Below are 13,955 nucleotides of genomic sequence, written 5' to 3'. Positions count from 1 at the left end.
AACCATTTGAGATTACAAGGAATGAATTCCTTTCATTAGGTGCACCGGCTATTGCTATATCTTCTGTTATTATTGATTGTTGGGCTATGTTGCTTAATGAAAACCAGAAGAGTAGTGCACATGGACCTCAAAAACTATATTTTGGTGTTTCTCAAAGTGTAAGTATCTTTCGGCTATTTAGTTACTACATCATTATAATGGTAGTTGTTCATTATAAAAAATTCATAAATTAATTTCACTATGTATTGAAAACAGTCACTATGATTCATAAATTAATTTCACTATGCAATGAAAACAGTCACTATGTAATGCAAGTAATTACATTTAAGAAAAATAACTCTACCTTCTAATTTTTTTAATATTTATTAATGTTTGTTCTTTTTTAGGCTTTTTTACTGAAAGTTGCAAACACAGATAGTAACACACAAGACATTGACAAGCTATTTGACATTTGGTCAAGATGGTTGTTCATTCCTTGCAATGATTTTGATATTGCAAATGTTGAGTTGGTAATACATTGCAAATGTTGACAATCATTTTTCAACTAAGTACTTTTATATTAAGTTTTTCAAGCTTAATAGTTGTTTATTTATTTATTGCAGATATTTGTTCCTATACTCTTGAATGAACACTTTTTCCTAATTGTTGTGAATTTGAAGGAAGAAAAGCTTCAGTTCATAGATAATATGAGTTATGATACAAAGTACATGAGTGAGGTTGAGAAGTTCTCTGATGTTCTGGTAAAAATATGATATTTTGGATTTTATTTGTATTTTTCTAGTTAGGATATGCTTCATGGAACCTAAAGTATTAATTTATTTTGCCTAGAGTGATATGCTGAGTACTTTTCTTGATCAACGCCTTCCTCAAAGTAATGACTCAGTGAAGAACATGATTGAGTATACTTTGGAGTCACCTTCTGTAAATTGGAAGTCTGGAAAACAGAAGAATAATGATAGTGGCATTTATACTATGGTCAGCATGCTTTACTTTGATGGAGCTGATGTGTTCGACTGCAATGTTTTGAAAACGGTTATCTCGTCTCATTTTTTTTATTTGGCTTTCAATTTTTATTATATTAACTATTTCCTCCATGGAATTTAACTAGCTTTTTTATTCTAATTTTTGCTTAAATTTAGGTTTCAACTAGACGGACATTGAGAGCTCAGATTGCTGCTACTCTGGTATTATCTGATATGAACATTGTCAGAGATGAAGTTCTTGAAAAGCTATCTGAATTCAGATTAATAAGGAGTCAAGTTGCAAAAGATGTTTTTGATGGGATTAAGAAGAAAACAAAGCAAGGTAAAAAGGAAAAGAAAGTATAGGCAGACTAACGAATATGTGGATGAAGTTTTTTGCTCGGAAGTATTTGTATTTTGCACAGAAGTAGGAAATCTAATGTAATGATGTAGTTTGCATCAACAAATGGATAATCTGACAAAATTGTATAAGTGTTAATATAGAACAATATGATATGATTCCAGTTCATACAAAGCTTTTGAATTGGTGGTATTGGTAGTTCTTTTGATATGTAATCTTTAATTGACATTCAAGAAAGTTTAGTGAAATATATATTAGTTATAAATTTGGCGCCTATGTTATAAAAAAATGGTACCTATGTTATTTAAAAAGGTTTCTATATGATAAGGTCACTATGTATTTAAAAAGGTATCTATGTTATTTAAAAGGTTTCTATATTATAAGGTCACTATGTATTTAAAATGTTATTAGTTCAATGTGTTATATATAATTAAGTTATAATGCAAAATTATCACCATATTCATTATTATATTTTGTATACATATGTGACAAGTTTTCAAAGGACCTATGATAAATATGTACCTAAAAATGTCTAACTTTTTTTTATCTCTTAAAAAAGAAAAGAAAAACTTGAAAAAGGATATTATATTACTTTTTATAGTCATTATGTAAGTAAAATGGCATTATATGAGGTAAAAATTTCCAATTACTATGCGATGCAAAAGGATCACTATGAGATGCAAGAGCGTTACTATGTGATAAAAAAGATGTCTATAATAATCTGTCTCTATTTAAATAAAAGGTCACTATGTAAGGTAAAAGTGTCGTATTTATATTAATCTATTCTTAAGCTATTCATTTAGTATATCAATTAAAAGAACGAGCCCCTCCTTCCCTAACTTTGTATTGGCTTAATCGATGTGGATTAGAAGAATTGTTAAAATGTGAGTATTTTTTATACGGTTGTTATATCATAATAAAGGTCATTATATCACTAAAAAGGTTATCACGGAATAAGGTGTCAATACGATGAAAAAAAGTCACTATGACGTTAAAAACACATACTATAATATAAATTGAAGTTATCATATGCCAATATGTCACTACATCAAAATAACAATATAAAGGTCAATAAAAAGTTTAACAATAAAAGGTCACCCTATCAATAAAATTTGAGCAATAAAAGGTCCCTGTTTAATATATGTGAAACAATAACAATCACTATATCAATAAAAAGGGCACTATAGCACTATGTTCTTTCTTTCCTCTCATCTCCTCTATTTCAGCACTAGGCTGTCAGTAGCCGATGTTGCTTCTTGTAAATATGAAGTGGTTTTGCAGCCTTTCTACTCTTCTTTGAAATCCTGAAATCATGTACACGAACATATATAAAGTGAAAATCTAGTGGGAAGTAAACATAGTACAAAATTTATTTATTTTTTTCTACAAAAATACCTCATTCAAGTTGGATTTTTTTTGCGGACAATTCCGACTATCATGGTTTGTTCTCTGACCACAAGTTCTACAAAGTCTATCTTTCCTTTGGCTTTCCTCAATAGCTATCTCTTTGTCAGATTTTTTCCTTTTTCCACTACCACTACCTTTGTTGGAAGACTTGTTTGGAGGAAGAATATCAACAACTATGTCATTAGATCCAACAAATAATTCGATGTGTTTATTTTTTGCCTCACGTTTATCAACTGGACTTATAGAATCCAAGTCTTTCATCTCATTTTCAAAAGATATTAGCTTAGACAACAATGACTCTAGGCATTCAACTTTCTCCTCACAAAGACTTACACATGAAAAAAACCTGCACCATAAATCACCAACTAGCTTTTGCTTCTTATCCTTCTCTGCCCCATCAAGCAAGTTGTTTAAGCCAAAAATTGGTTTCTTCATAGCTTCTTTAGTCCAACGATGTAAAACATATTGCCTTGGAATCTCAAATAAGAACTTTCCTTTCATGACAAAGAGAATGTGACGACATAATATTCCAACAGATTCAAACATTTTACAAGAGCATGAAGCATCATTAGAACACAAAACATATGTGACATGATAGCTTTTTTTCCTTGTGTTGTCAACAATTCTATATTGCTCAATCCCTTCTTCTTCTTTGATGGTAACATTACTTATACCACAATTGTACAAAGCATGCTTGAATTCCTTTTGGAATATGTAAAATACATTATGAGTGTAAGCAAATGCAGCATGCTTTTCCAAGTACAGGGGGGTGACAAGTTGGGGATGTGTAGTTTTTGAAGTAGCATTCAACTTGTCTTGTGTGTGCCTTTGAGCATCGATTGCAGATTCATAGCGAAACCACAACTCAACCAATAACAAATGCTGATTGGTGAAATTAGTGAAAAAGCTATTTTCACTCTCTGATCTTTGAGTTGACCTTAAAATCCCACCCATAAAAAGGTCACGAAAGTAGGAAGGAATCCACATATTCCTTATATTATACATATTTTTGAACCAATCTTCATTCACTAAATCAAATTCAGACATCACAGACTGCCAACCAATTTCAAATTCTTCTGGTTCAAGGTCTTTATTCCACACAACAGAGTTTAGTTTATGAAGAAAATCAGTTTCTAAGCATAATTTGGGCCCTACCTTTTGTGGCACTTTTTTCATAATGTGCCACATACAAAACCTATGTTTTGCCTTATCAAGAACTTTTTCAATTGCCACTTTCATCGCAGGGTCTTGATCTGTCATGATACAGGTAGGCTGACAGTTATTCATTGCCTTTAAGAAAGTTTCAAATAACCATTCAAAGGATTCAATATCCTCCTTTGCAAGTAAGCCTATCCCAAAAGTCACACACTTACCATGGTGATCAACACCCGTAAATGGGGCAAAAACCATAGAGTATTTGTTGGTGTCAAATGTTGTATCAAATGTAATCATATCACAGAACAACGAATAATTTTTTCTACTAATTGCATCTGCCCAAAATACTCTTGTCAAGCGTTGATGTTCATCCATACAATGCTCAAAGAAAAAGGCACCTTCACTGTTTTCAGCTTTTTCTTTCAAATTGTTTATAAACATCGAAGCATCTTTCTCTTGTATGTAAGCTTTCAAGTCTCGATTAAAGTTCTTGAAATCATTCAATGTTGCACCTATATTATCATAGCTACCAAGATGTTCTTTCATCAACTTATAAGACTTGTTTGGACCAATGTTCAATCTAGAGTTGTCAAAAATGAATTTTTTCTGGCCAAGTTTAAGGTTTCCAACATTTGCCAAAAAATTCATTGTGTTGGGAGAAGCAAGATTGTGGCTATGAGATTCATGAAAGACATAAACCATCCATTTTCCATCTGAACGTTCTCTAAACCCAATCATTGCATTACATCCAACACGATTTATGGTTCTTTTTCTAGCTTTAGGATTTTTATCTTTGTTAGAAACTTTTGCTTTAGTTTCACCATCCTTCGTAAACCCTTGTTTATTACAATGTAAATATTTCAAGTAGACTTTATCACTATCTTTAATTCTCTTTTCAGTACCTAGTCTTACCACAAACCCACCAAATCTAGCATATTGCTTATAAAAATCAACACCTTTAAGTAAGGAATCAAAAAGCATACCAAGTGTAGGCTTTAGTTCAGGGGGACAACACGGTATAAACTCTTTTGTTCCTCTGGGAGTGTAACACACACTTGGGCCCTTTAGTGACGGTAAGTTTTCAACAACATTGGTAGTTGTAGATGTATTTGAGCAACTACCTTCTTCTGACTCCTCTTGCATTGTCTGCATATAATATCAAATATATGGTTTAAAATGGGTACTATAATAAAATAATCCATTCCATGGTGCAACTAACTGGACACCAACAAAAACAGTCTAAAATATATGGTTATGGTATCATAAAAAAGAGTTACTATATCGTATTAAGCAAGGTGTTAGTCATTTAAGCAAATACACAAACACCTTATGTGCAACAATTTCTCCTAGTGTTTAATATCATATATCCAGGAAAAAAAAACTTTAATATAAAAAAAATATATATATATTGCAAATATTTATACAAAAACGAAAAAAGAGCATATTGTTGATGAGGATTGAAACTACAAGTTGATGAGATTGAAACTAAAAAACAGAGCAATCAAATAGAAATTCAAGAAATTCAGCTTATATACAAGGAAATAATCACAGTTATATCGGTATTGTAAGCCGCAATCAACTAGAAATTCAGCTAAAAACAGAAATTAAAGAATGAAGAACACTTACTAAGATTATTGAGGAAGCCCCAAATTATTGAAGAATCACGAGCCCTCAATTTTGGGAGTAAATAATCAAAGTAGCCCTAAAATTTGACGAATTGAGGAATTGACGATTTGATAATGAGATGAAAAGAGGATTTGCTGAAATTTGCTGAGATTTTGCGTTTTTCAGCAAAATTAACAGAGGATTTGCTGAAATTTGCTAAGATTTTGTGTACCTTGTATTTCAACCGTTAGATTATATCATTAATAATCAATGGCTGAGATTTGCTGTTTTTAGTTTTCACCATAAGCCCTGTTTTTAGCGGAACCCTCCCGTATATATATATATATATATATATATATATATATATATATATATATATATATATATAACCAAAATACTTCTTTTGTTTCTTAATAATTCAAACACTAGGTGTTGCACAAAATTTTAGGAAATCATAGGGTGGGGGTCAAAAGAAGATTTTTATAATAGGTGGGGTCGTGGGGATATATTCAATTGTTAATAGGAGAAAGAAATAACAAAAAAAATAATATAAGTCAACTTGGTAGGAGAGAGAGATAATAAAATAGTATTAGGTCCTTACCAAATAAGGAAGTGTTGCATTATGAAACAAACGTAAAAGAAAAGTGTTGCGATTAACATTACAGATTGAGTATACGTTTGGTAATTTGGCTTTTTTATCGGCTTTTAGCCAGCTATTCCTCCAAAAGTCAAAAGTTAGTAAGACTAGCTATTTTGTGTTGGTTGTTGGCTTTTTATACTTACAACTACATTTCTATTCCAACAACTAATTTTATCAAACATATTTATTTAAGAGTCAAACAACCAGCATAAAAAGCCAATACATGGCAGCTAATTAGACCAATCAAGAGAAACAACCATCAACCAACAACCAACATCCAATAATAATATTATGAGTTGAACACATTGATATTTCAATCACACGTCACATACATCAAAGCGAAAACTTAAATTTTTTGTTTTTTGCGATTTCTAAAAAAATTGTGATTAAAATTTGAGTTTTTATACAGCGTGGTTTGGTCTGGGAAATGCGCTTCGGTTTGATGGGCTCCAAACCACACCAAACCGAGTCGCAAACGCCCCTATTTTTTAATAATATTTTTCTTATATATTTTTTTATGGAGATATTCACGGTTTAAAACAGTTTTAAAGGTTGTCAAAGTCAAATTGAGCAAAATTACAAAGTAAGAGTTGCATCCTTTCAATAAATATTCAAGCAAGCATGACACGTCGCATACATCTAAATCCTATTGTAAATTACTCAAACCTATGTACACACTACAAACTTATCATTGTTATCTTCACCTGACAACACATTTTATCTTACCTTTTGAAGAATCGACTTAGATTCGTTTTTCTTAAAGTTAATGTCACAATATTTCCTTCCTTTCAAATAAATTGGAAAAAATAAATAAATAAAGAAAAAATTATATTCATCCACTTAAGTTTTTTTTTAAAAAGACAAGTTTACCTTGAATTGTATTTCTTCTATTGATCTCTTTTATTTGCAACAATTTCACTTTATGTTTACCGATACATAACTTCAACCATTAATTACCTTAATTATCATTAAGGATAGAACAAAAAAAGTTAATATTATGAAAATATATATTAATACGTCTCAAATAAAATATCACTAGAAATGTATTTTAATGCCTTGGTGTTAAAATTTTGAATCATCTAAAATGACCCTACCATGAATTTTAAGTTTAATAAACATTAATATATCCAATGTTCTTAATGTATTATGAGTTGAATACTTGTGTTAAAAACTTTAAATATGTGTCGCATAAATTTAAATCTAATATAACTTACTCAAACCCATTTACACAATCCAAACTTTTTCCCATTTTTCTCTTTTGACAACACATTTTCTCTTACCTTCAGCTGAATAAATTCAAATTCAATTTTCTTAATTTGTAAAGCCCACTGTATTTCTTTCTAGTTACAAATCAAGTTATACTCATTGTGAAAAAATATATACTTTGTATATATACATTATACAAGTATTGTTCTCCCTCATCACAAAAAAATACACAAAATTAATTTTCTTTTTCTCCAAGGAAATCAAAACAAATTAGTAACAATAGTTAGCCACCCCCCAAAAAGGAAAAGAAACCCTACCCCATCAAACCCCATCACCTCTTTGTCCTTAGCCCCCCTCCTATCCCATTCCTTCAATCTTGCTCTTCTTTCTCTCTCTCTTTCATTTTCTCTCTCCTCAAAGCTCAAAAGTTAACCCACAAAAACCCACCATCAATTTACCACCATTAATACTAACCATGAAGCTCAACAAAAGCAAAAACAAAGGCAAAGTTCACCCTTCTCCTTCTTCTTCTGCAACTATCAATGTCGATGACCCAATTTCTTCACTGAGTCATCTCCTTCCAACTGCGATTCTTACTCTAATCTCCATTCTCTCTCTTCAAGACCGCGAAGCTCTCGCTTATATGATTACTCATTCCCTCAAATCTTCTACTCTTAACTACTGTTCTTCCTCAAATTTTGACCAAAAAAGCAAGAAAAAATCCAACAAAAAATCATTTTCTACAATAATACCCACAACTACAAATCATTCATCTCCTTGCTTTGATTGTTGTTGTTTTGATTGTTTCTCCCATTTTTGGAATCGCTGGGATTCTTCCCCTCATAGTGAGCTTATTCATCAAGCCATTGAAGCCTTCGAAGAGCACCTTTCCTCAACAGAGAAGACGAAAACGACGTCGTCAAAGAAGAAGAAAGACAACAACAAAAATGGAAGAAGTAGCAGTAGAAAGAAAGAGAAAACGGTGAGTGCTGACGTGGAGAAGAGAGACTCTTGTGGGTCATCTACTTATCTAACGCCGGAGATTCTTCCTCCAGTAGTTGTTGTCGATGATGAAGAAAGTAGTAAAAATGAAGTGAAAGAAGAAGTTCGGTCGCCGGAGATTCTGGTGTGTGCTGACGTGGAGGAGAGAGAAAATGAGGAACATCCAGTTCCGGGTGAAATAAGTGGGGCCCAGAAAGAGTTGCAGCAACAAGAGCAGCAGCAGCACAAAGGGTTGGCGAGGAAGGTACTTCCGGACGTCATTGGGTTATTTCATTCTCGTTTTTGGAAGAATCTTTGGGGTCCGAATGTGTGATAAAAGAAAAAGGAAAAAGATAAATAGAAGTATTAAAAAAATTTAAAAATGAAAAAGCTTAGTCAAAATTATTCCTTCAACCTCTTTATTTTTTTTTGTTTGATTTAATTTTCTTAATCTTTAAGAGAAGGGTTATTAGGGAAGTGATTAATGTGTTGTTATTTGGGTGATATATGATATAGTAGCTGTTAATGTCAATTAAATGTTGGTAGTTAAAATAGTCGGATGTATACTTTATATGCATTTGAATAGTACTAGTAAAATTAGTCATTTTTGTTGGTAAGGATTTCTAAATTTCTTGTGAATTATTCAATTATATGAACTTTTGAGGAGTTGGAGTTGAGTCATTGAGATTGAGTTGATGATTAGGTAAGAATTGAGATGAAATTAACCAATTTTCAATTTGATGTTTTGCTACTAAATGAGATGTCTTTCTTACCTTTTTTGAAAACTTTGGGACAAAATTTATGCAAGGCATTTTGAATTTGCACTAGATTCTGGCTAGTTTAGAGTGTTAAGTCTTGAGATAGTAAAGCCGTAATTAAATTTCTTATTCATCACTATTTACCATTACTTACCATGTTTTAAAGTCTTCAAGTAGGGTGAAATTGAGTTTTGTCTACATCATTACTTGTCTATTATTACTCTCAGGATTACTGGTCATTTCCCAAAAAAAAGATGAATGTGAATTTTTTTTATTTGTTCATCTTCCTTTATTTTAGTGGAACATTTGGATGTAATGAGAAGAAAATACAATAAAAATTCATTTTCATCGTCAAGTTAAATCCTAGATCGTCAGGTTAAATACAGTAGTTTTTTTTTTCTATTAAAAAAAAAGAAGTTAAATCCTTTGTTTTTTTCCCTCTTGAATCTTGTTATCTTTTTGTGTTCCATTTTTATTTTTAAGATACCATTATTTCCCTAAAAAAATACATTTTTTTTTTTAATTATTATTGGAGGTTAGGAGATGGGTCATTTTGTAAATTAGGTAAAAACAGGTCCTTTGTGAAAAAGACCAGTGAAAAAAAGAGGGTAGAGGTCAGAAATGGTAGATAATACTTGTATAGTAGGAGTAGCTGACCGTATTACGAAACCCCAAAAAATGTGTCACGCTTTCACTAGTAGTTTTATGGTAGTAACCTTTATTAAATTCCCGCCTAATTTTTTTCGTATTATCAAAAACAATTAATCATATTTTTTAGTTCATTTTTTCTCGAGTGCCAAAAAATACTCGAAAACAAAGAAAGGAGAAATGCGAATTCCCATGCAATTTCCTTTTGATTCGTCTTCCCTTTGTTATGATGTGGTGGAAGCCATTTTTTAGAATAATAAAATGTTTTTTTGACTTGTTACTCCGTATTATATAGTAGAGTGGTACGGCACTAGTACTGTGGAGTTGTATTAATTTGATCACTAATCTTTAGTTAGGTGTGTATTATTGAAAAGGCATTACATAAAGACAACGATTACTGCTGGTTTAATCGGTGGAGTTTGGATTTAGACGTATATTGTAAAGCTAAAAAAGTAGAAACTCTGAACATAAATAGATTCAAATATTGTAAAAATAGTGTACGTTTGTCATAAAAGCTAGTCTTATTAATCTTGTTATTACTCATTTATGTATAAAATTAACATGTGTTAAAGTGCCAAACACATAACCACCAACCTATTGTTAGACTAATGGTAAGAAAATGACCTTTCAATCTTGAGGGTCTATGAGGTGACCAGTAACATATCTTTGTTTTAGAGTCTTATTGTATGGATCTTAAAACATACATGAATTTAAACTTGTGCAAATAAAAGAAAATTGTAAATAAGATAAGAAAAGGCAAGAAGAGATTCGCTCCATTTTCAAAATTTTGACTCGTTCTATGTTGAGTCATTTTTTTTTTGGATGAGATCTTGAGTCATTTTTAAAAATTCAATTTTTTTTTTTTTTTTTATTCCAATTGAAGACCCAAATTATGAAGGGTACAAGGAATACCCTCTTAAGGTTGATGTAATCAGAATTGAACCCAACACTTAAGCTTAAAATTTCCGAGAGTGACCAACTTCTTCTCCATACTTCATTTAATATGCAAAGATTTTGGTTATTTCTTTGATAAATTTTTCTGTAATACCCTCAAACATACCCTTGTTCACCCCAAGATTTCAAAACAACTCTTCTACTTCTAGTATTCTACGAGTAAACTTGGTTCAAATTGGCTTGCTAACTCTGTAAAAGTTTAAGGATAGGGATCCCTACCCTCAAAATCTCCACAACGGGGATTTATTTGAAGATGACACGAGATCAAACCATTCGTAACACGACATAATACAACACGCTATTATATTGTGTCGGGCCATGGGCCAAGCCATTTTTTCCTCTGGAGAAGCATGATAAGCTCGACAAAGTTTGACACAACAAAGTACAATATAATAAGTTAATTTTGACTTAGACACGCAAACACGACACAACACAGTAGCACGTGGAATTGGTAGTGATTGCGCTGCCCTTAGTAAATTTTGACAAGATGCACATTGCAAGTGGGCTCAATTGTGTGTCGAGCTTAGAAATGTACCTGACACAGAAACGGTTAGAAAAAGGCCCACAAGTCCCAATAGAGGTGATCATCAATGATCCAATTCGCTAGCCCGATCCAGCCCAACATGAAAAAGTGTAGGTTTGGCAACATTTTCTGGTTCAAAAGTCAAGCTCAACCCGAATAATATCGGGAAACTCACTTTGGTTTGATAAACGCGACATTATTTTACGGGTTATGGCACAAAATTTTATGCATAGACTTAACCTGGCCCAATTTTTTTTTATCACCTATAGTTGTAATAAGTCTGAGTTGCATTTTAGTGTAGTTAGAATAGTTGCACCACTGTCTGTAAAATGAACATGTAGTAAAAAAATACGAACACGTAAAAATAAACAAACATTCAATAATAAAAAAATGAACACATTAAAAAAAATGAACATTTAGTACTTAAAAAGTGAACATGTTAAAAAAAATCATAATTAAGTATTAAAAATAAACATGATAACCATAAAATTTCTGGGCCACAACCTTAAAAATGAACATTTAGTGTAAAAATAATTATGAACACGTAAAAAAACAAAGAAAAAAAGAACATTTATTAATAAAAATGAACATGTCAAAAATAATTATGAACATTAGTATATTAAAAGTGAACATTTATCATACAATAATTGAATAGCTGGACCACACCCAAAAAATGAACATTTCATAAAAATAAATGAACATATTAAAGAAAATGAACCTTTATTATAAGAAAAATGAACACGTGAAAAAAAATTATGAACATTTAGTATATTAAAAATGAACATGATTTTCTTATATTCATAAAAATTCAAATTCATTGTATATAATTATTAACGAAAAATAAAGATAAAATAAATCATTAAAATATGTTCAGTTTTTATGTATTAAATGTTCATTTTTATTGTATAAAATGTTCATTTTGTACTAAATGTTCATTTTTATTGTATAAAATGTTCATTTTGTACTAAATGTTCAATTTTAAAATACGTTTTGTTTTTTTTGTTTTTATTTATTTTTTTTTCCAAAAATTATACACAAATATTAGCAACTCAATAAAAAAAATCGAAATTCATAATAACAAACAAATTAAAGATGCAACAACTCAATAATTCATCACAAAAACTCATTCATTAAATTAATATGCATAAAAAAATTCAAAAATTCAGTTGAAATAGTCTAATTCACTAGATTCATCAAAAAGTAAATTGAAATTCATCAAATTTTTCAAATTGAAATTCACCAATTATAAAATCAGAAAAATCAATTACAAATTCAGCCCAAATCTAATCTAATTAAAACTAATTAAAAATCAAGAACACAAAAACTAACCTGCATTGATGATCTCTTTCGACTAACAACCAAATCCATAATAATATAGAAAACAAAGGAAAAAGAAAATGGTGACGATCGCGACGAAGATGATGGAGAATAGTACAATGGTGAGGAATTGGAGAATATCCAAAGTAGGAGGATAAAGAAGTTTAAAAATAGAAGGAAAGTGAGGTAAGAAAGAAAATTTACTTGTAAGGAAAGGGGGGAAAAAAAAAGAGGAGAGAGAAAATTTTGAATGGAGAAGAAAATAGAGATAGAAAATTAATGGAGGTAACGAAGAAGAAGAGAGAGAGGTAAATATAAGGAAGGGAGAAAAAATGTATGTTCGTTTTTAAAGTACTATATGTTCATATATATGGTTGTTGCAGCTAGCTGCACAAGTGTGTAGCTAAAAATTTGTGGTCCACAACCATATCTATAATTAATCCCCAACCTTAAAATTATACAAAGTAAATTATTTCGTACTAACTTTGTGTTTTTTTTATATTTTTTTTTTACAAAAATCTACATTTTAATACTTTCTCCATTTTTTAAGTTGACACACTTAGACTTTTGCACTATCCATCTATTCACAAACTACATTTTGACTAATTTTTTGTGATTTATAGCCACAATAAAACATAATCATGTGGGATTTTATTTGAATCGTCTCACCGTAAATTTTATTAATATCCAAATTTTATCATTTTTCAATGTTGATAATTAAGAATATTAATCGTTAAAATTGAGCATTGGCACGTAATAATAAAAACGTGTCAACAAAAAAAATAATAAAAAAATAGAAGTATTATATCTATAATCTATTTCCTCTCATGGTCCTCACTCAAATCTACTACTACCTTTTTTTTTTCTTTATATTCTTTTTATTGCTTCCTCCGTTTTAAATTAGATGCACCACTTTTGTAATTACGGACTCCTAGACAATTTTTGGAATAGAGAAAGGTAGAGAGGGAATATAAAGAGGGTCCACATGATAAAATGATGCATTTTTAAAAAGTGATACATCTAATAAAAAATGGAGAAAGTGTTTTTTTTCTCTCACATTCATTATTTTCTAATACACTATTAAGTCACTATCTTGAACGATTTCCCTCAAAATTGATTAAAGATAAGATAATTCCCTATTTGTGTTGGTTTTATAACTAATTCCCACCATATTGTCCACGTAGGATTGGTGGTATCTTTGTTATTTTTTTTTAAATTCTGGATTGGTGGTATCTTTGTTATTTTTTTTTTAAATTCTGGTTTAGCAAAGAACTGCTAAAGGTGATAGCGGTTTTATTGTGAAAAACCGCTATTACCGTTAGTGGTTCTTCTAATTAAGGAAGTGGAAAGAAGATTATAAGTGTGATTTATTTTAATTAGAAAAACTGCTCACGATGATAGCGGTTTTATTGTATAGAACCGTTATCACCGTTAGCGG

General features: G+C 30.6%; 4 protein-coding genes across 4 annotated transcripts; 2 read left to right on the top strand and 2 right to left on the bottom strand.

Moving 5' to 3' along the window:
• The first annotated feature begins 635 nt into the window (after nt 1–635).
• LOC110711305 lies at nt 636–1,585 on the top strand. The gene is made up of 3 exons (XM_021889683.1): nt 636–740; nt 829–1,032; nt 1,140–1,585. Exons 1-3 carry the CDS (start codon nt 687–689, stop codon nt 1,326–1,328), a joined length of 447 nt encoding a protein of 148 aa, XP_021745375.1. The 5' UTR covers nt 636–686; the 3' UTR covers nt 1,329–1,585.
• Nucleotides 1,586–2,205: 620 nt separating this feature from the next.
• On the bottom strand, nt 2,206–3,801 carry LOC110711299 (protein FAR1-RELATED SEQUENCE 9-like). The gene is made up of 2 exons (XM_021889680.1): nt 2,719–3,801; nt 2,206–2,627 (listed from the first exon to the last, which is right to left on the bottom strand). The coding sequence occupies exons 1-2, from the start codon at nt 3,775–3,777 to the stop codon at nt 2,610–2,612; spliced, it is 1,077 nt and encodes a 358-aa protein (XP_021745372.1). The 5' UTR covers nt 3,778–3,801; the 3' UTR covers nt 2,206–2,609.
• Nucleotides 3,777–5,028, bottom strand: LOC110713894 (protein FAR1-RELATED SEQUENCE 5-like). Its single transcript, XM_021892336.1, has 2 exons — nt 3,937–5,028; nt 3,777–3,818 (listed from the first exon to the last, which is right to left on the bottom strand). Exons 1-2 carry the CDS (start codon nt 5,026–5,028, stop codon nt 3,777–3,779), a joined length of 1,134 nt encoding a protein of 377 aa, XP_021748028.1.
• A 2,485-nt stretch (nt 5,029–7,513) lies between these two features.
• Nucleotides 7,514–9,436, top strand: LOC110711291. Its single transcript, XM_021889671.1, has one exon. It carries the CDS (start codon nt 7,812–7,814, stop codon nt 8,649–8,651), a length of 840 nt encoding a protein of 279 aa, XP_021745363.1. The 5' UTR covers nt 7,514–7,811; the 3' UTR covers nt 8,652–9,436.
• The last annotated feature ends 4,519 nt before the right edge of the window (nt 9,437–13,955 follow it).

The sequence above is a fragment of the Chenopodium quinoa genome, unplaced genomic scaffold (genome assembly GCF_001683475.1).
Source record: "Chenopodium quinoa cultivar QQ74 unplaced genomic scaffold, ASM168347v1, whole genome shotgun sequence".
NCBI classification, from domain to species: Eukaryota; Viridiplantae; Streptophyta; class Magnoliopsida; order Caryophyllales; family Amaranthaceae; genus Chenopodium; species Chenopodium quinoa.
This window is presented reverse-complemented; position numbering and strand designations above follow the sequence as displayed.

Bases quoted from the DNA above. Each gene is read 5' to 3' on its own strand.
- LOC110713894 (XM_021892336.1), bottom strand. From the start codon at position 5,028: ATGCAAGAGGAGTCAGAAGAAGGTAGTTGCTCAAATACATCTACAACT. The intron at 3,819-3,936 runs GCAAAACATAGG...TGTGGAATAAAG, and splicing joins TTGAAAAAGTTCTTGATAAG to ACCTTGAACCAGAAGAATTT.
- LOC110711291 (XM_021889671.1), top strand. From the start codon at position 7,812: ATGAAGCTCAACAAAAGCAAAAACAAAGGCAAAGTTCACCCTTCTCCT.
- LOC110711305 (XM_021889683.1), top strand. From the start codon at position 687: ATGAGTTATGATACAAAGTACATGAGTGAGGTTGAGAAGTTCTCTGAT. The intron at 741-828 runs GTAAAAATATGA...TATTTTGCCTAG, and splicing joins AGAAGTTCTCTGATGTTCTG to AGTGATATGCTGAGTACTTT. The intron at 1,033-1,139 runs GTTATCTCGTCT...GCTTAAATTTAG, and splicing joins ACTGCAATGTTTTGAAAACG to GTTTCAACTAGACGGACATT.
- LOC110711299 (XM_021889680.1), bottom strand. From the start codon at position 3,777: ATGTCTGAATTTGATTTAGTGAATGAAGATTGGTTCAAAAATATGTAT.